Here is a 21,631-nt window from a genome sequence, read left to right as displayed (position 1 = left end):
ATATCCTCGTTGCTTCTAATAACTTTATTTCCTTTTGAATCTCGTCTCTTGTATCACTTTCTCTCGATTGTCTTCAAATGCACTCATGGTCTGGCCCCGCCCTACCTCTCTTCCCTACTCTTGTGCTACATCCATTCACATCCTTTACATTCTCAGAATCTATTTCTCTTAACTGTTCCTAAGCCCCCTTTTGCCTCGTCTTGATTCCGCTCTTTTTCTCTTCTGGCTCCTTAGCAATGCAATGCTCTTCCTCTTCCCCTGCGCTCCTCTTCTTTGCTTTGTCTCTTCCAAACACATCTTAAACTGTACATTCTTTCGTTTCTTGCTTCATCAAATAACAAAAACAGATCAATCTCTACTCATTTGTCTCATTCACATTGTACCGTTTTCTGAATTATTTTATTGTTCACTGCCTTTGGCGGAAATCACTTTATACATTTAATAAAATACAAATACAAATACAAATACAAGAGAAGAATGTCAGCGTGTTTCATTGGTGTTCCATCCGGGAAGGGTTATAGCTGGAGGTCTGGTAAACAAACTGCTTTCCAAAGTTACTCAAGGGTTAACTAGAGGCATAACAAGACATTTAATCCCTGTGAAGTAATCTTGCTACAACACATTCTATTATTAAATCTAGTGCAATTGGGCAATTTGAATAAAGTTGTCACATTTGTTGTAAAGCTTTTATCGTGGTTGAAATGTTATATCACTAGATAAGGTTATAGCATTGCTATAACCATCACAAATATGTCCATTTTGGGTCCACATAATTTAATTACTTCTCTGATGTAGTGATGCAAAAGCGAAATGTCTGTCAATTGAAGATAATGTCATCAATTCAATGTTAAAGTTTCAGAATAATCTTTTGTATTTCGTCATTGCATATATAAGCGCAAGTGAAATATCCAGTTGAACATGTATGAAACAATTGATTTATAATTTTCCATTACGAAACGATGACATATTCAATTCGTAGGATGGATTGGGATTCGTCCATTATATCTGAAAGGAAACAAATAAGGCACATGATTACTATGTTTTATGTGAATAAAAGCACTGTGTATTCCCCTCCCCGGACCACTCTCCTCTCCCAACCCCAGTGCATATTTGTAAACACTCCATGACAATCCTATAGTGTTTGTATTTACTTTAGACTGCTAATAGAGGTTTGTGTGCATTGTATCTAATAAAACCTACCTAGGATGTCCTTCACCCCACTAGACTGGTTAATCTATCTGGCATTGCTACTTCTGTACTAGGCACACTGACCAGGGATTGCCCTGCCATCCAAATATAGTCACACGCAGACCTTCTTGTCGAGGTTCTCACTGTAATATCAGTAAAAACATATTCAAATATTTATAGAGAAGTCTCATAAAATCCAAGGCAACTTCTATCGCAGATATCACAGGCGGCTAAATGTGAATATATGCTCTGTTACATTATTGGTTATGATATATGATATGATATTTTATTTATATCGCGACCATACACAAGTGTTTCAATGCACGATGAGGCAAGGGAGGGGTACACGGGAGGACAAAACAACGATCTTACTAGACCCAGTGACATTGAGAACGCGCAAGTGCAGGATGGCCATTGCATCCCTCTGTTTATAGTTAGTGCATCTCTGGGTTACTCTGTTTTAGTTGCTTTGGTGCTCTGAAGTGGTAGCAGCAAGTGCGCTACACTAAGACATCATATATGCCGCACATTCCCATAACCATTAATCTCTCATTGTATTTCTTCATTAACCCTTCTTTTCCAAGGAAGACCTAGAAACCTCCATCCTAAATATATCAAACTGGGAGTGCACGACCTTATATATGTTCTTGTTCCAACAATCTCTTGCTTGCAGTCAAGAAGCTGAGAAGGATCAACGAGAGACGGAAACAAAAGTTAATTTGACTGGTAAAGCCACATGTATCGTGCACTGATACAAGACTTCGGTCTGGGCGTTGAAGAGCCCCTGCACTTCTTTCTTGTTTGCTGGTTTCGTTAGGTGTGGTCTGCTTCTTCTTGGCCTGAATGTCCCGCGTTTCAAGGGGCCCCTTCCCCTGGGTCACCAGGATGGAGCCGTGCTAATCCTTTATTTCTTGTCAGTAGCAAGAGCAAGGCCTGAGTGTCGCAAAGCCTCACAGTCCAGCTTCTGCGAAAGATCCTACCACTTATTCTGGCCTGCAATTTGGATACACTGGTTTATGCATGGCTCATGTCTGGGAGGTCTGACTCTTGTGTTCAATACACCACCTTTCTCTGCCTCATCGACGATCCAGGATACTTTGTCCCTATACGGTAGTCTCTTACTTTTCTCCTCCAATCTCCCTTTTACTCTGCTTTTATCTGTTGAAACACCTCCTAAACTTGCCACCATGTGATTGTTCCACCTCACCTCCTCACACCACTTCTCTAATGCTTGTAGCCTGCCTGTTCCTTTTCCTCCTATTTATGCTCTGCCTTCTTGTTGGTCAAATGCTGTTTAGTCTCTCCATCTCCTCTTTCCCCTGGAGGTCCATTCATTCCTCCCTGGCCTTCTCCACGTTAATTGTCACCTATCCTCTTTTCCTTCCCTCCGCCACTCACTCCTCTTTCCCCAGCTCCTTCTCTCCAATGTAGCTCGACCTCAAACGTCCTATTCTTCTATCTTCTGCCATCTTCTCCCCTCTCCAGCTCCAACTCCCCCCTTCTCTCCTCCTTTCCACAGTCGTCAACACAGTAATCTAGTATCTCCAAACCGCACACCTCCTTGAACCTCTTCTGGTTTATGTAGGGACTTGACCCATCCCGCGTAATGCCCTCGCTCAGCGTATCTGATGTGTGGGAAATGGTGCCAGAATATGATTTGCTTCACTCTGTTTGAGAATGACCTCCCTGCTGCTTTGTGGGAACAGCATCCTCTCTACATGGCCTTTATTTTAGCTTGCCACCATCTTCATCTTTACTTCAAGTTGGAGTAGTGGATGCCACAGTGTCTACTTGCTTTCCTGGCACGCGGATGGTGGCTGATAAATCAAACAGACTTAGGGGCTGGTGTTCCATGCACCCGCGTTCAACTTCTATTTTACTATTTCTGAGGTTTCCTGAACCCAAACTTCCTGAGTGAAATGCCTCAATCTAGAGGGAATGGGTGCTACTCTTCTTCCCAGTGCTTCCTTTCCAGCAGGCCTACTTAAGGTGTACCATGGTCTTGGGTGGGGAGTGTGGACATTATGACCTTGGGAAAAAGCATTGTTTGGGTGTCACCATACCTAGGAAACGCTTTCTGTAAAGTAAATGTCTTCATATCATGAGGGACACTTTAAGGCACTGGCATATAGGTTTCTTTAATGTGACAAGATCCTGATGTATGACTGGGGTGTGATGGGTTAAGAAAAGGGATCCGCTGCCACCTATTCCGGGTCATCAGCACTGCTTAGCAGGTGGTGAGACCCAGAACTCCATTATAGCCCACCCCTCACCCCAAGAACCAAGCAGGAGACTTTGTCACATTGCTTTGCCCTTTAAATTCCACAGCATGTTTCACTTCAGTGAAAGAGATATATAAAAATGTGTCTCTGACACTGTTCAAACACATTTAGGCCAGTTGTTTCTAAATATATTATGGCAAACTTTGGGCCTGATTTACAAAAACATTTTAACATGGGAAAGTCCCATTAAGAATCTTTTTATTGTAAATCAGGTACTTTGTGTTTTTGGTGGGTATTATTTAGAGCAGCCCACACATCCTTGATAGCTCTATTAAAGCTCAATGGCTAAAAAGATATTCATATGATTTCTGAGAAATCACAATTATTAAGAGCCAGTTTAACATACATAGAGAGAGTCAGTTCACCAATTTCAAATAGTGGCACTTTAAAAAAAATCAAAACTAACTTCCCAAAACAATTATTCTTAATGTGTTTTCTTAATTTGCATTGTTCTGATCCTATATATATTCAGTTCTGAAGCAGACAACTAGAATTTTCTCAACAGTTTTTGGTTTGCAGAGAACAATCTGCAGGAGAATATAACACTGTTAATCAGACTGACAACTGTAATAAGACATCTCCTACTAAACTAATATTCTTATTAAATCTCTATTATTTTCTGCTAGCTGTGTGCATACTTCTGTTTTTGACCTCAATCACATTTCCTGTGCCACGATTACACCAGCTCAAAGCTCTTTTTTTATCAAAACCAGTCCAGCCTCCAAATCTGATTGTAATACTTAAACTTCCCCATTCTCTTTCATTGTCACAATTAGCCATGGTCAAAATTCCTGCCGTCTTTCGTAGTTGTCATGTGATCTATAATATATAGCCATTATATTCTACAGTTACGATCAAGCAAATATTCCTTCAAGTTTCAATCCTGTTGCATATTACAATCTTCAATCCTCTTCTTTGACCTTCATGTATTTCTACTCATTTATTACATTTTCCAAATGTTTTATTCTTCATATTTCAATTGTCATTCCTAACACTAAATGTGACATATTTTCTTTTTCCATGTTTGGATTTAATCAGGAAATATCCTTTGGGATAGTCAATTGATAACTGTTTTAGGTTGTTCAGACAATATAAAAAACATCAAAATCAAACCAAAATTAAATACATTTCAGTGTTTCTTCTGATCATGTACCATCATTTCCAAAAGATGGTTTAATGACCCCTCCTTTAAAAAAAAAAAGTGTGTTTGTGCTTGACTCTTCCTTCGAGACCAACCATAGACCTGTTAGTAACATACTTGCTCTTTCCAAAATAATTGAGATGTTGGTTCTCCCAGATTCTCACACCAGCTTGTCCCTGCTTCAATCTGGATGTTGTCCCTATCATGGCATGGAGACAAGCCTTTTGGGTTTCTGGTGAGATACTCTAGCATCAATTAATGCTGTTAAAGCTCTGCTGATGGTCGTGTTGGTCTTGTCTGCCTCATTTCACATGGTTAATGACTTTATATTACTTGCCTTTTTGTCCATGGTTGTTTACATGACCAACAGCACCCTCCTTCAGTTTTGCCCCTTTCTCAAAGTCTGTTCCCAACAGGCATAGCTGTGCCCTTTTTTTAATCTAAATCAACACCACTGAAAGTGGAGTCCCGTAAGGGTCACTAATCTCTCCAATTCCAGTTATTCCATCCTTGGAATGTGAATATGCAATCTTATGTGGATGATACCCCAATGATATCTCAATTTGCATTGAAGTCACAGGAGTAGAGGGAGAATGTGCAAACCTCCAAGCCTGATTCTTAGCCATCAAAGATTGAATGTCCAAACACCATCTTCAACTTAATGGCTTCAAACTGAACTTAAAAAAATGATCTAGGACAGAGATGCACTCACAGTTTTCAAAAGTTCAAGTGGTTCAATAATTGATATATGTGTACATACGGTAAACCCTGTAGGGGCGAGACATTTTAGGTGCTGCCTGCTGAGATCTTGGCTACAAGATCATGAATTGGTAAAAAGGAACGGTCCCCAGTGTGCATCAGAGGGCACACAGCAGGGCACACTTTGTACAATGTAATTGTTAATTAGTTCATTTCAATACATACATGATTCAAATGTTCAAAGTAAAAGAATATAGATAATTCAAATTCCAAAAAATGAACAAATATCAAAAGCATTTATTTGACTAATTCGTAAATCTAAAGTTACATTAGTCAAGAATACAGACCAAGTCATCTCATTTTCTTAACATAGTATAAATCACAAGCATGAGAGTTTTTTAGACATAGAACATAAAATTCACATATCTTTTGGAATCGCATGTAGTCACAATAGGTTCTCTTTTCGTTAACAAATACATCCTGTTTGGTTAAAAAGGCATCTGAAGTTTGGGAAACACTCTTATTCCTCCCGTATGTGGACTCTCTTTAAAACATAGCTCTGCAATAAAACCATATATTTTTTTAAATGTTGATAACAATCTTACACTGGTCTCCCAGATCAGCGCAGTGCTTGGTAGCTGCTTGTGAACGTCAAATTACTCAGAATAATAATTCCTGTTCTTTACCTCAAACCATAGTGAATTTTAGACTGGTCTACTCCAATGCCCTGTATCTTGCCATAAACTAGAGAGGGTAAAGAATGATGCTATTCAATTAGTTTTGGTCTCCATAAATGACACCATGTTTCCATGTTCAGCGCATCCCTTCACTGTATGCGGATTGAAGGTAGAATTGAATTTAAGCTTGCATGCCTAGGGCCGGATTCACAGAGTGATTTCCTATGGGATTGTGCCATTATTAAACGCTTCTGTGAATCATGCCCGTAATTTTGAAATGTCTATATAATATGGTCCCTGCTTATTTAACCTGTACATTGCAGCCTTATTCATATATAACAGGACTGCAAGACTTGTCCTTGGCCTCAAGTCCTGGGATTGTATCTCTCCAGCCTTGAAATCTCTCCATTGGCTCCCAGTGGCTGCAAGGATTAAGTTGAAGACCCTTTGCATTGTCCACAAGGCTTTCTGGGGCCTGAGTCCACAATACCTTCAACTCTCCCTCAATAAATACCTCCCCACTCGACCTCTTCACTCCTCCCCCTCCAACTCCCTCAGGGCAGTCGCTTCTCCAAGCAATGAGTTGGGGGTAGATATCTTTCCTCCCTGCTCCTCTGAAACTTGAGGAGAGTCATCTTTGGCACCGGAAGCACCTCAAGACCTTCCTCTTTGCTTCTGCCTTCACTCTTCCTCTCTCCTGCTAATCTGTCTGCTTCAGCACCGGGCACTTGGTTACCCTCTGATTTTTGGGCCCAGGTCCCTGCCCATCCAGTCACACACCTGCACTGCCTCAGGGCCTCCTGGCAACCCTTGGACTTGGGTCTGTATCTGTAACCCTACAGTCGCCTTACCTGCGCTTATCAGACACCCCTTGTCTCTGCTTTACCCTGCACTTGCCACATTGGCTGCACTCCCAGGTGTTGTTGTTTAATCCCTTGCTCAGTACTTACCACTCCTCCCCTCTCCCTTGTACTTTCCCGTTTCCCTTTCCCCTGCAATTGTGCATGCTCAATGTAACTGGGCCTAGTAAGATCGCTGTTTTGTCCTCCCTTGTTCTCCTCCCTTGCCTCGCCGTGCTCTGAAATACTTGTGTAAGAGCGCCATACAAATAAAATATCATATAATATCATATTTACCCCTCCAAGATACTTTGATGGTCTAATCTTTTCCTGTTCACCTCTCCTCCCTTTAAGTTATCGTCTAAAAATGGGAAATGTTAGTGAAATGGGTTCTCCCAGCCCTTTAAGATGAGTAGCAATACCCTGGAGATGGATGGGGATGCAGATTTGTATTCATACATTAATAATCAAAACGACTTGGCAAACGGGGAGTCCATTTTAATAACAAGTATATAAAACAGGCAGTACAACGAACATCAGCAGTCGTTCGATCCTCTTACTCAATGGCCCTCATTACGACCCTGGCGCTAAGGGGTCTGCGCCAGCGTTAGCTGCGCCGACCCCTTACCGCCAACTACGAGTTCCCGGAGCGCCATGGTCATTTTTCCGCCCGCTTTTTGCGGGCGGAAAAATCCATGGCGCTCTGGGACCTTGGTGTTAATTACGCCACCGTATTTTACGGTGGCGTAATTAACTCCTTCCCCACTCCCATTATACCCTATGGGGCCGAAATGGGAATGGGGAAGGGTAAATGGGTCAATGGGGACTTACCGCCCCGCCGACCTCGGAATGGGGCGGTAAGTCCGCCATCCGCCATGGCGTAAAGGGACTTTGCGCCATGGCTGGAAAGTCCGCCGATGGCGGAAAAAATCCGCCAGGGTCGTAATGAGGGCCAATGTATTTTAGTAGAAACTGAGGTTATATTGCATAAAATTGTCATTATTGATGTTGACCTGCATCACTACCTACGTGGCAAACTACAAAAACCTATCGGAGCCAGGGATTGGTTCTAAATGAATGTCTAAGCATACGTTCCATATCAGTATAAGACCGTGAAGAAAAGTGATAGGGTGTTTAACATCAGGTGGGGCAACCAAGCCCTCCCTAAAACATGGCCACTATGAACGTCACTAAATAAACGACGTTCCATTGGCTACACAAACTATATGACTCTTGATTACACAGTCCTCTGTAATTGGTTGGCTTCTAACCCCCATCATTACTTTTCCACCTAGGTTTAGCAGCACACAGACTGAACATCCAGGCGTTAGTGGGCTCATTTAGAAACTAACTTCCCACCAGATCAAAGATCAGATCAGAACTTTCCACCAATTATTATATAAATCCATCATCACCTCAATGGTCCAGTGTCAATTAGTGCTTTGAAGTTTTCCTCGGGTTTGTACTGCGCTCTTTAGAATTTTAAGGAATGTAGGCACAGCCGGCCCTCGTGCCTAGGTGTGACCACCTCATCCTTCCAATTTCATCTTTTCACATGACTGGACACCATGAAATCCAGCTTTCCATGTATTTAATATTCTTTTTAATAGTCCTCTGACGTATTTTGTTTTGCTCAAGCTTCCTGAACAGGAGCCCGTTGTTCCTTCACACAATTTGTATGCAATGTAAGCCAAGTCATGTTTGATAAGACTTTTGGCTTTCTGGCTCATCCTATCTCCGATTCATTTTTACAATTAAAACTTGCTTTTAACTGTAACACACTGGAATGAGGCCTTCTTATTCATGTTCAGTATAACGTACAATCCATCTTTTATTTGTCCATATGCATCTATAGAGGTATATATAAATTGGTGCATGCCGTGGTCTATCTATCATAAGCTTAGAGCTAGATTCACAATCATTTTGCTGCTTGCATTTCAATTGCATTTGTACACGTGCAAACTGACTTGATATTTACATCTGTTTCTGCGGCATAAGCTTATTCACCTTGAGCCTAAGATGTCACTTATCCTTGTTGCTTTCTTGATGCCTATAATATCTGCATTCACTGATCCCTGCATCACTTCTGTATGCGTCATCTCTTTCTGTGTGAAGTCACCATTCATTCTTGCCTTTCATCTGCTCTGCTTCTTCAGGAATCTCATTCAAATGACCATCATATTGTCTTGCATGCAGGTACGGTTTTCCCAATGGGTACCTTGTCTCCCGGATTCTCTTCGGTATTGGGTCTCTTCTGGGTATTGCACAGAGACCACACTCTGCTCTTTGCTGATTCAATTGTTGCACATACGTCACATACTTTGGTTCCCATTCTATAGGTAATATGGGTGGGGCAGTTGGAGAGGGAGTACTTGGCTCCTCCTCTACACTCCCCCCTCTGGGTGATTTATTAACCACTCTCTCATCATCCTTCATATCTAGACATCCTTGTCTGAAGAACTGCTTCTTAGGGATCCATATTTTTATGACTCCTTTCAGACATCCTGCTGTTTTCCCATGCTCATCCTTGTTCCATGTCATAAGCATGCACTGTCCACTTGGACTGCAATAGATCCATCTTCCCACATATTTCTTATGGTTCTTTGGGTACAGGAACTTTGTTCCCTCAGGTGCATGGATACTGGCTTTCACAAAGTCTCTGATCTCTTCATCTGTTAGATCCTTGGGCTTCCATCCTGGTTCATCATCAATCATAATCTTCATCCCTATGGCTTTCTTTGCTGTTTTCCTGCACTGTGAGATTATTATCTTGATCACACAAAATCCAAGCAAGATCAACATGATCAGGGCACCAAGAAATGTGAACATATCTGCCATCCATTGTGGAACCCAAGAGAAAAGTGATCCAAACCAACTGTCATCAGCAATGTCTTGTACTTCATCTATCATCTGGCCATGGAGTTTTGTCAGCATGTTGGCAGCCTCTGTCAAGGTTCCATTCTCGTCATCATGAGAAGGTATGAACGTGCAACAGGATTCTCCAATGTTTGCACACCTCCATCCGTAGCTGTGATCATATCCAAGACATACCTATTCTAGATAGTCATCAGTCTTATGGCTCTCATCTCTTCTCTGATTGCATTGAATCCCTTTATGGTAGTGTTAATTGTCTGCAGAAATTCCCATCTGGTTATCTGTAGCCACTTGGTATTTGCATCAACTTGGATTCTTGGCATGAAGATCAATGTGAACACTGAAGGAGTTTGGCTGAATAGTCTGTGCTCAAATGGGATAGAATCAAAAGCTTCTATTGATTTGGCTGAAAAGTCGTTCTCTCTCTTAATTCTTTTTATCAGCTCCACAGATCTCTTCTTCCTCAGGCGAGCATCTGCTTTTGGGAAGCTGTCAAGATTCAGATCACTCTTCGGAATCACTAATGCTGGAACATGGACATTCACCAATGTGCATATTCCTCTCCAGTCTTTAGGTAGCCTTATGCAGGCCTTGGATCCATATGCCCAATAATGATCCATGATTACTGCTGTTCCAGGCACCATTCCTGATGTATCAAAGATATGATCACATTTCTGATGTTCTCCAACTTTTCTTGTAGCATTCCGTCTGAAGCACAACTTTGAGCTCTCCAAACGCACCATTTACAGCGGTCCTCCTCTGTCTCTGACCAATGTTAATAATTAAGGAAGTTCTGGCCACAATGATTTGCATACCTCTTGTACATTCAAAATAGTGGTTTCAGGACGATTAGTTACCATGCAGGCTCTGTAGATCACCACTCCTTTTTCCCAGCCGTCTGGTGGTAACACTGATCCCCAGATCTGCATCTGACCCCTGTTTTTCCAAATTCGAATATCATCTGCAGTTTTTCCTGCGATCTCCAGTTTTGTGTTCACTTCTCTTCTTATTTCTGCTCCTTTTACTCCAGGTTTCTTGTATCTGATCACAAGCCTACTTGTTTTTGCATTGTTTCTAGTCTTTACATCTCGGATGTAGTCATCTTCATCTGGATCTGTCTTTTCAGTTGCCCATTTGAGAGAGGCATCTTGACCCATGAACTGGCCTATTGTTTTGCAAAGTGCCACATGTGAAAGACAATTTGCTGTTTGGACATCTATTTCAACAGCTATGAAGATCTTTGACTTCCCCATGCTGTATGGCCGGAGTCCAAGCAGCACACATGAGGTCAGAACATAGCAAAACATCCCCACATAAAGGTCTGTTGCATAAACCTACTGTTTCCACTGTCTGGGAACAACATGACAATATTTTCTAATATATAAGGAAAACAGATCTAATTAAAATTTGACAAAAAAGAGGGGTGTATCACGCATTGGCTATTTCTTTCGAAAAATATTTTTATTTTAGAAAAAAGAGACATCATTCTCATAAATCTGTGGTAAAAACTACACAGACATAAGAAAAACCCTAAACCCAGGTTTCTTAACAGGTTGATTATGTACACAACATAAATGTGGAATGAAAAAACAACCATACCACATTCAAAATTATAAAAACATACAAACATCAGTAAAAAATAATTAGTTGCATTCTATATGTGACCCAGCATGTTTCTGTCTGTTGACTCCTAAGTGTCTGACATTCATCAGGGGTAGCTCTTCACAATGTTTTACAATAATCGTCCCCTCCAGTCCTGGTCTTGACTTGATCCTTAATGCAATCTTGAGATCAGCGTATTCCAAGGGTCCAATGTAAACAAATACTCAAACACACACAGCCGTATTTCAGCTGCCTTTTCGTATATCCTTTTGAATGGATATTGGGTAAAACACACTCCAAGTGAAACCCAGCCAATGTGTATTCCAACACTAGAGTACTCCTTAAGGTAAGTACCAGATCTTTTCAATGTCGGCAAAAGTACTGTGTTTTTTATTTTTCTTCTAACGTTTTCCAGAATCAATCAGTGTTCCGAATGTAATTCTGTGTACTTCCACACTGGTCAGGTCCCTGGTTCACCCCATGTGGTGTTCTAATCGCCATTACTCATAAACCGGGAGTGCTGTGCTGTCCAGATAATCATTTAATTCATAATTATCATCCTGTGTGCTTCTTTTAGATCTCATTCTTTTCATATGAGCTTCCATAATCATATTATGAAGTGTACCCACTTATCTTCTCCTCACTGAAATAATCACAGGAACATCCGTCCGGGTTCTCTGTGTAGGAGAAAGTTGAGAACGTCTCATCTGCCCAGGAGCCCATTTAGGCATGAAAATGTCTCTTATAATCTCCATCTGGAATCTTCCCTTTGAAACTGCTTTCGGGTGTATTTGCATGTATTACTTGGCTCATCTTTTATTGACCCCTTGCCTTGCCTGGTCTTCCCAGCCTGTCTCTGGCATCTAGAAATGGTCTCTAAGACACGTTTTGCATGTGAATTATTATTAACAACATCCATCTCAAGCTTAGGCAATTTGCCATCTTTCTTTGAGACAGGAATAACTACATATGGTCTAGGCCGCCCAGTAGTTGCCACACGTACAATTTCCTTCTGCTCAGAAATGTGCACAGGAGTGTTAGCTCCATGTGCACCAATGTAAAATGCCATTCTCACAGTCAAGGAAAGCAGTACAATTATGAACACAATACAGGTGTCGATTATACAGTGGTACGTTAACCTGAAAAATCGACTTCTTGGACAACATGAGTGCCTTTCTTCATGTGGTAGAATGATGTTGCTATTTAGATTACCCATCTTGACCACCTAAGGAAGAAAAAACCTAATCTTTAATGTTTCAGCATGGTGAACTGCTTCTGAAAACTGCCGTATTGATTCAGCAAGTCGCCCTTGATCAATTGTCTGCTTACTGGATGATGAAAACACTGTCTTTGTGTCTCTGGAATCAGTCTTTCACTAGTCGAAACTGCAGACACCTCTTAAGTATGAAGAAAAACAACCTCAGTAAGTCTACACAATCTGTACGACATAGATTATCTCCCAATCTATGCCTCGAATCTGCCTCATCCCAGAAGACATGTCGAATTTCTTTCAGCAGGATCCAAAAGTCTTTCTTTATCAGCAACCTCTCGATCTATCCTTCGAAGAAAAGTGTCTACAGTGATGTGTGATTTCTTTCAGAATAGATGCACACTTGTATAATGATACCTTCCAGGATCACATACAGATTGGCAGTGTTACTCGGATCTCTCAGAAAGGTGCGCACATCTGTGTGCCTCCCAACAATGTGCTGATATTCTTCAATTAGATGGAAGAACACCACACTGACCGGTCTATGAGCTGCTTCTTTTGATAGGGGTATTTGTGTTCTCCTCACTGTATTCAGGTAATTGCAAGAACTGTTCAGTGATGACTATGAGTAATCTTTTTATAACTTCTTCATTCTTAGGATTATGTAAAAAGGCTAGAACGCGGGTGGTTCTCCCCACCAGCGAAGAATAATTACACAGTACTAACTCGAAATAGGTAAGAATGTTTCTAGTAAGGTCATCACTGGTTAACACCATAAATAAATCCAAACAGGAACTCTGTGTTATACAAATCTGTGTATTGTACCCTTTTCCAATTGCTGTGTCCACGATTAAAATCTGGCATAATCTGCTTCGTATGAAGGCTTAAGCATGCCTCAGTCCAGAGTCAATAAACTATTGTGGCTTTAAGATCAAAAAGATCTTCTTTCACTCTGAAATGGCAACACAGAGTGTTCAAACTAGTTTTCCTTGACCCTTTTATAAATTACTTAAAAGGAGTGTCCCAAACCAACCCAAAATCCATTGGGTTCTTTGTCTTTCTACTTGTCAATGATCTTTTCTGCACATGCTGTGGTTCTTCCCCAATACTTGTACTTGCCTCATCATGTAAGGGTGCAGGGAGAGGAGTCTTTCCAGCAAAGATTTTCACCTCTCTCAGGAAAATTCAGGCATGCCTACCCTGAATTATGGCAGCAGACAGCGTGATGTCCTCCACAATGAAAGGACCACAAAAGCGGGGCTCATATCACTTTTTTCTCACGTGATTGCGGATTAAAACCGCATCTTCTGGGAATAGTTTGGGAATAGAAAGTTATTTAGATTGGTCTGTTGAAGCATATCCTTCTGTGTTCAGTTCTTCTCTACACTCTTGTCTCTGCAGCTGTCCTGAAATGACAGAGATACTGGAAGTCATACAGTTCAAAAACTCACGTAATTCCAAACCTAACAGTTCTGACGTTGGCTGAGCATCATTTACAACAATTTCATGGGGTGTGAGATGGTGTTCAGAACCTGGTTGGTTCCTCAAAGCATAAAATGCCAGTGGTAGACAATGCAACCACCCCTTTTTCAAGGTCAGCTTCAACTTGGCTATTCTTTCTTTAAGCAAGCCATTGAGCCTCTCACAAATCCCATTTCCATGTGGATGATAAGCCGAAGACAACTTGTGTTTTATACCAAGCAACAAGCTAATCTGTTCAAAAATTGCATTAACAAAATGAGGAACATTGTCTGACCTCATAACTTCACATACTCCCCATCTAGGAAATACTTCCTGCACTAACAATGTTGTTGCACAGGTGGAATATGGGTGTGTACAGGGGCCTGCTTCTATCCACCTTGAGAACAGACACACCACTACCATCAGGCATCTATATCCATTACATACTTGTATCATATCGACATTGTAGATAGGCAAGTGCTGGAAAGGGCCATTATGTCTCGGAAAGACTCCCCTAACTGCGCAGTGTATGCCCAGCCATGAATTGTTGACACACCATACAGTTCTCTATATAAAATACAGGATGTTCCATCAAATTCAGTACAAACCAATCATCAGCAATAGCTGCAGCAAGATTCTCCCCAGTTGTATGCGCGGGGTAGTGTAGCTGTTCTTACACCACCCTTGATAAGGATACAGGCATCAACAGTTTACCAGTGCTGTCCTTTCACCACAATGCTTCAGAGGGGTTTAAAGAACACCCTCTTCATGTCCACACATTATTTTCCTCTTGGGGTGCTTCCCCCTGGATTTCCACTAACTGCGTTTTAGACAAATGTTTATACCCTTCAGATACAATCATCATTACAGTCATTCTTTCATTTACATCACAAGTTTCAACACTCATCATCCCTATATCTGTAGTTGCTATGCACTTAGCATCAGCGTCCGCTGCTTGATTTCCATGTGAGATATAATCTGCTCCTTAAGTATGGGCTGTGCATTTAATGACTGCAATGCCTACTGGGAGGTGCAGTGAGCCTATCCAATAAGGCAGCATGTTGCACTAGCGTGCCGTCTGCTCTGACGGTAGCCCCTCCTCTTCCAATATGCTAGCCCTGCGTGCATCGTTGACGTCACATAGGTGGAGTCGCTGTACACTGTTGCTTCCTGATATGCGTGACTCTCGATCACGGGTATCAATGCCAATAATTCTGCCGCTTGTGCAGAATAATGAGATGGCAATCGAGTACTAATAAGCACCCAAAATTCCCCATTAAGCGTGTGCTTTACCACAGCGATATCTGTGTACCTCTGTCCATCATTTTTATCGATCCTTGAAGAACCGTCAATAAAACCAATCTCTCCTCCTGCTAATGCATTTTCCTTTATTCTAGCGAGCTCATTGCAGAGCTCTTCAGAGTTCACGCAATCGTGTACAGGCTCTCCCTATGTCATTGGCTCAGCTATAAACATGGCTGGAATCACTATTTTACATCTAACTATTTTGATCGCTGGGTTGAATATAACTACCTCATAGGCAGAAGCCCTTTGAGAAGTCAACATGCCTTTTTCTTTTTTTTTAAATGGCAAATAGTGCGTGCTCAACAAATAACGTCATGGAACATCCCATTACTATGCTTGCAGCTTTGTCTATGTCGAAAACTATGGCGGTCAAACTTTGCTCGCATGGAAAATGACCCCTCATCATTGGGACTAAGATTCCACTGTAATATGCAAGGGGCTTGTGGCCCAATGTGGTTCTCTGCATGAGCACTGCTGTCATAAAAGTGCCATCTGTATGTGAAAACAAGAAGAATTCCTCCACATAATTGGAAATCCCTAAAACTGGGGCCATGCAAATTGCTTTTTTCAATTCGTCAAACCCATTTTCCATCTACTCAGTTGCATTGCCTGTGCTTTCTTCAAGGCCTGTAATAGGGGCCTTATATACTAGCTGTAGTCAAAGACCCATTCTCTGACGTAGTTACATAATCCCAAAAATCTCTGCATGTGTTTTATCATGTGTGGCTTGGCTGTTTTCAAAATAGCCTCAGCTCTTTCAGGAGTAACCTTTTGCCCTTCGTGTGAAATCAATTGGCCTATGTACAACACTTCTTGTTGACAATATTGTAACTTTTACTTGTCAACCTTAGATCCTTTGTCAGTGAGCATAATCAACAGCTGGACCGAATCGCGTCTGCACTCTTCCTCTGAGGTGCTGCAAACTAGAATGTCATCTACGTTTTGCAACACAACACTTTCCAAAGCGATATTGCTTAAGTTCATCTGAAGGACTCTATTGAAAATCGATGGGGACTCACAGTACCCCTGGGGTAAACAAGTGCTTTTTATGCGACTTTGTCTGAACGTAAATGATGTCAGATCCTGCAAGTCTTTATACAATGTGATTGAGAAAAATGTGTTTTTCAAGTAAATCTATAAAATACCAAATATCGTGCCTCAACAGGCATATTACATAGAATTGTAGATGGGTTGGAGACTAGAGGGAACTCGGCCACAAACCCCCCTTAGATTTTTTGAAAGGGTACACAGCAGTATTACAGGCTGACTCTGACGTCACCAGGATGCCCTATTCCATCATGGCAGAAATTGTCTTTAAAATACCTTCATCTGCCTCTCAAGACATGGTATATTGTCAGGCTCGAGGTGAAATCGCTCCTGGTTTCAATGTAATCTTCCCTTCTCAAACCCCCTTTACTAAACCTATGTCATAAGGGCCTGTGGTCCATAATGCAACTGGCACCGTTGCCATTTCTTCGTCAAAATATTCAGGACACTTTTGTGCTAACATCATTTTTTGAGGAACTTCTCTTTTAATTGCTCTTACCAAATAATTAATGCTCATCTCAAATATCACCTCATCGTCAGATAGGTGATTCCCAAACAGATCTTAATCAGTGATGTCAGTCAATCTTTAATCTTCTACAATGGCAATTACTGCTCGCCATTGTCTGCCCTCATCATCATTACCATCAAGCAAAGCCATTCCTCCGCGCGCTATGGCTGCTTGTATCTCTAAGGGAAAGGCTTGTCCCTTTTCCTCGAGCATAGGTATCCTAGGCCTAAACAAAAATTCATCAAAAGTTCTCATCATTCTACCTGCCAGTCCTGGCAACCATGACATTAGAATGCGAACCCCATACTGAAAAACCTCTGGTTCTAATGGAATCGCTCTCTTAGCTATTTGTCCTGCAAATGCCATGATCATTTCGCACACGTTTCCATAATGCATTCCTGCCATGGAACACACTATACCTTTGTCAGTAAACAAGATTGTCATATTCAATTTCATCATTAAATCTCGTCCCAGTATATTAACAGGTGTTTGCCTCAAATATAGCAGTGGCACCTTCATGTCACATTCTCCTATAGAAACTGGTAATTCTTCTGTAAAAGGAATTCGACTTGTAGCTCCTGTGAATCCCTGAGTATACATGGCATTGCCAGACATTGAAAATGTTCCTTCTTGTATACATGAGCGCGTATCACCTGTTTCTACTAAAAACGAAAAATGTGTGATTCCTATACTGACATCCACCCTTGGTTCCTCATGGGGGTTTGGCGTCACGGATAGTATTGAACACATCAGGTCTCCCATTGTGCTGTCCTATTTCGGGTACAGCCTTGTCCCATCGCTTGTGAAAGGATTCCCTCCATTGGCAGTGACATTCCCTATTCTAGGAGTCATTACCTACCTGTGTTTGTGGTTTGCTGAAGCTGCATAGGCGATTTCTGAGACTGTCCTTGTGGCAGATTAACTACTACCTGCTGTGGTTGCGAGCCTTGCTGCATTCTCGGTGCTTGCTGCTGCGCTGTTTGATTTCATCTCCATTCTGCTGCGAATATATAGGTAGATTTGACATCCCCCCTCTTGAAAAGTGGCCATTTTGCATGAACCCATGACTTCTACATGTGTGAAACAAGTGCCCTGTCATTCCACATCTCCAACTTATAGGTGGTTGTTTCCCAACCTGCCATTTTGCATATTCAGATTACCATTCTGCATATTTTGAAACCCACCTTGATTATTCTGAAAGTTTCCATGATTACTCTGCCAATTCCCTTGATAACATTGCCACCCTCGTCCTCGGAATCCCTTTCCTCGTGGAGTATAACCAGTATTGTTTTGATCGAACTGTCTTTGATTATTCACCTGCGGTATGTTTACTGTCTGCTGTGAGTTCGACCCGTCTACACTGGTCAACAATGCCCCTTCAATGGCGTACTTGGATAGTTTTTTCCTGCACTAATTTTGCCTTGCGCCTTTATGAGCATCATCTTTTTGCAATTCTTTTCTTGCAGGAGTCTGCAGTAATGCGCAATGGTTAGCTGAAATTCTGACCATGGTTTAGCCTCTATCCCCACTAACTTTTTGAGCTGCTCCTTACTGGCTCTGGCAGCCCTTGACATAATATATGTAGAACACTGGTATAGATTTCCCCCAAGATTGACGTGTTTCCAACGCCCAAGATTCCTGAAAATGTTGAATGTAAATTAACAGATCATCTCCTTCTTTCATCTTTTTAGTTATTATATATCAGACATGTCCGGATATAATACTCAAAGTGCTTTCCAGACTTCTGCTCTTTAGTTATTGAACGATGCTCCATCGTGAGTGATATTGACTGTAGTCACACCAGGGTACCCTGCCCTCGTCCACACGTCATCAGCTCTCTCACCAATTATGGCGATTAAAAGACCTTTTATGTCCCCTATAGCCAACGTGTTTCCTCCCGTCATTTTATCTAATTCATGTATCCATTTCCCAGTGCCAGAAGTTAAAATTGGGAGTTCACACCTTAAATTATCCTTATCCATCTGGGTCCACGTTATATACTGTGGTCTGCCCCCTCCTTTTTCTAACAAAGCAAACTGTGACGCCCCAAACTCATCCTCATCTCTCATTATTTGTTTGTCCACTGCAGGGACAATATTGCCTTATTGCCGTCTACCTGGCAATGATCTTAACCTGCTTACATAAGGCAGCGACTCACCCCTCTGACCGTGAAGTTGCCCCCTAGGTCGGTCTGACAGTGCTAATGACTCCATTGCCTTAGACACACGCACATTTAAATCTGACAATCTTACTTCCTTATCCATAGAAAAGCATCCATCAGACCCACATACTCTCTCTTCTCCATGGAAGGCTTCCCTTGCTTTGTCTGACCTTTCCTGTGCCCAACTCGCTCAACTTCTCTCGTCTTCATTTCTATTTAGAGTCAGTCTGTCTAAAGACAGTTCCTTATGTCTCACACTACATGAGGCTTCCTCCGTGTCATAAAAGTGAGTGCTCTCTTCCCTTCCCCTTTGGCTCTTTCTGAGCCTTCTTGCATTGGTATACTTTATCGATCGTTTCCTCAATGCTCCATGAGCCAAACTCGTCTTCTAGATTTGCTCTAGACGTGCCTGAAAATGACTTGCATTCTGGGAAGAATTCCTATATATTCTCCCATGCTACTTTTGGATCTCTTACTTCCTTCTCCAAATACTCGAGATAGCGTGCTCTCTGCCTTATTCTACACTCCATATCATCATCAACTTCTCTTCGCTTTATAGCTTCCTCTCTCACTCTGTCTTCCCCTTTCTTTTTCATATCCCTTTTTTCATTTGCCCTTCATATCTACTCATTCCTTCATCTTTTCATCCTTTTATCCCATAATTTTGTGTTCCTCTTCTTCTATTCTCCTATCCTTTGTCTTTCTAACCATCGAGTTTAAGCAAACTCTGACCATCCATCCAATTGTTCAGTAAGAGAGCTACCTCATCAGTTTTATCTCTTTCTCCTTTCCATCTCTATATTTCTCTTCCTATATCTAGAGATGTGCTTGCTAAATCACTTCTCTCTTTATCGCATCTCTCCTTGTCCCTTGGGACCTTGGAGCTTACATCTTTCTCACTGTTTTTCTCCAGACCCTCATCACTACTTTGCGTAGGTGACTCATAAGCCGGGTTGCTGTACCCTGTCGCTGCTTTAAATTCCCTTAATGGGTATAACCCATCGTCTTTCTTATTCTGGCCTTTTATTTCCGACGGGGCTGGTGGAACAGAGGGCTCTTCACCCCCTCTCTGCATACATTAAGTAGCCAATCTAAAGGAGGCTCCTCATCTTTCTCTTGTTGATACATTTTCCAAAGCTCTAAGCTCACTAGGCGCTTTTCTAGCTTCTTCCCAGTATACGCAGCATGCAGATATGTCGTCATATGCTGAAAGACTGCCTTCGACAGTGATTCGCCTTGTGGCCACGGCATAAACATTTTGTCAGCGGTTCTTTAACCCATTCTGCACTGTACTGTCTAAGTTTAGGAGCATGTTTTGGAAACTGTTTGCAGAGATGCCCTAATGGAGTAACATCCTCCATTCTTAATTTGTCTATTCTTAACTTATTTACCACTCATTTGTTGTTGATCATAGGTTTAAAGCATGTTTTAAAAGAACAATACCACATGAGCGAGCACAAATCGTGGCAAGCTCCAATCCCGTTTGCCCACAATTTTACTTTAATCTTGCTAAATAACAACCTTCAAGTACAATAAAAACAGTCGCTTTCTTTTCCTCAACTTGACACTTCTCTCATTTATCATACATTTTTCCTTTGACTTTGACATAATCGTGCTTTCAAAACTACATAAAACAACAAAACTTGACCATTCACATAAAGTTTTCTACGATTTTCTTTCTTAAGACTCGTGTTACCCTCTAAAAATGCTCCTCGCAGAACTTAAATCTATCTCCATAGGATTGCCTTTAATCAGACCCGTATTCTACGCCATCCACAAACGGGATTTTAGATAAGATTTCTTCTAACGTTCTTTAAAACTTACATTTTGGGGAATACGACTAAAGAAACCCTTTCCCTGGTCATGAAATGCATTGCAAGAGCCTGTTCTTGCACTATGGCAAGGTTGTATTAGTGCTAGTTGCTCTTACACTGGTGCATCATTTCTGTAATACCATCCTTCAGATCAGAAATTCCCAATTTGACTGGTGACGGGGCTTGATAGAATGGGACCTTTGTGAGTTCCTCATGTAATTTCCTAAAAGCTGACACTTTCCTTCTTCACATCACACACACAACCACAGGTCTTTGAAAATTGAGGACCCCATGTGTCTTCTTGCTGTAGGGACACCAGAACGGTGTAGATTTTTTTTATTGCTTTTTGATTTCCACTGGCACAAACAACAAAATCATCACACATAAGTCATTTTTAAACCTTCACTTAATGACACATGTTAACCTCAGGATTCTTGCCACACATAGCACATCAATACAAATTCTGATTCTGTGAGCCATCATAATATGAGTTGGCTGGGCAGATTTCTGGGTCTTTTCATGGAACTTCCAGTAGGCGGTCAATTATTTTGTCTTCATTCAAACTGGAAAATTATTTCAGAAGTGCTACAACACGCTCCTCCTTTAATGTGTCTTTGCATACTATATAGGTCCTATTTTCCTATGGGAATGAACCACAGAACTATAATGGACAATAGCAAAACCATACATTGTTGGATCTTGGATAGCATAAAGAGTTTATTAGCAGGTAGTTTGTTTTTTTCTTAGCACATGGCTGACAAGAGAACGCAGGGCATATGTATCTCCTTCGCCCAAAAAAGGTGTCTTACACATTGGTTTATTT

General features: G+C 41.4%; 1 protein-coding gene across 1 annotated transcript in view; it reads right to left on the bottom strand.

The window, feature by feature from the left end:
* Positions 1-430: 430 nt before the first annotated feature.
* LOC138467284 (uncharacterized) overlaps positions 431-21,631 on the bottom strand; it is a 504,409-nt gene continuing 483,208 nt past the window's right edge. Inside the window, exon 8 of the mRNA XM_069607283.1 lies at positions 431-1,005. Within this exon, the coding sequence (XP_069463384.1) occupies positions 1,000-1,005 (6 nt within the window). The 3' untranslated portion in view covers positions 431-999. The remainder of the gene's footprint in view (positions 1,006-21,631) is intronic.

The sequence above is a fragment of the Ambystoma mexicanum genome, chromosome 4q, assembly GCF_040938575.1.
Source record: "Ambystoma mexicanum isolate Mex_15411 chromosome 4q, UKY_AmexF1_1, whole genome shotgun sequence".
Lineage (NCBI taxonomy): Eukaryota > Metazoa > Chordata > Amphibia > Caudata > Ambystomatidae > Ambystoma > Ambystoma mexicanum.
This window is presented reverse-complemented; position numbering and strand designations above follow the sequence as displayed.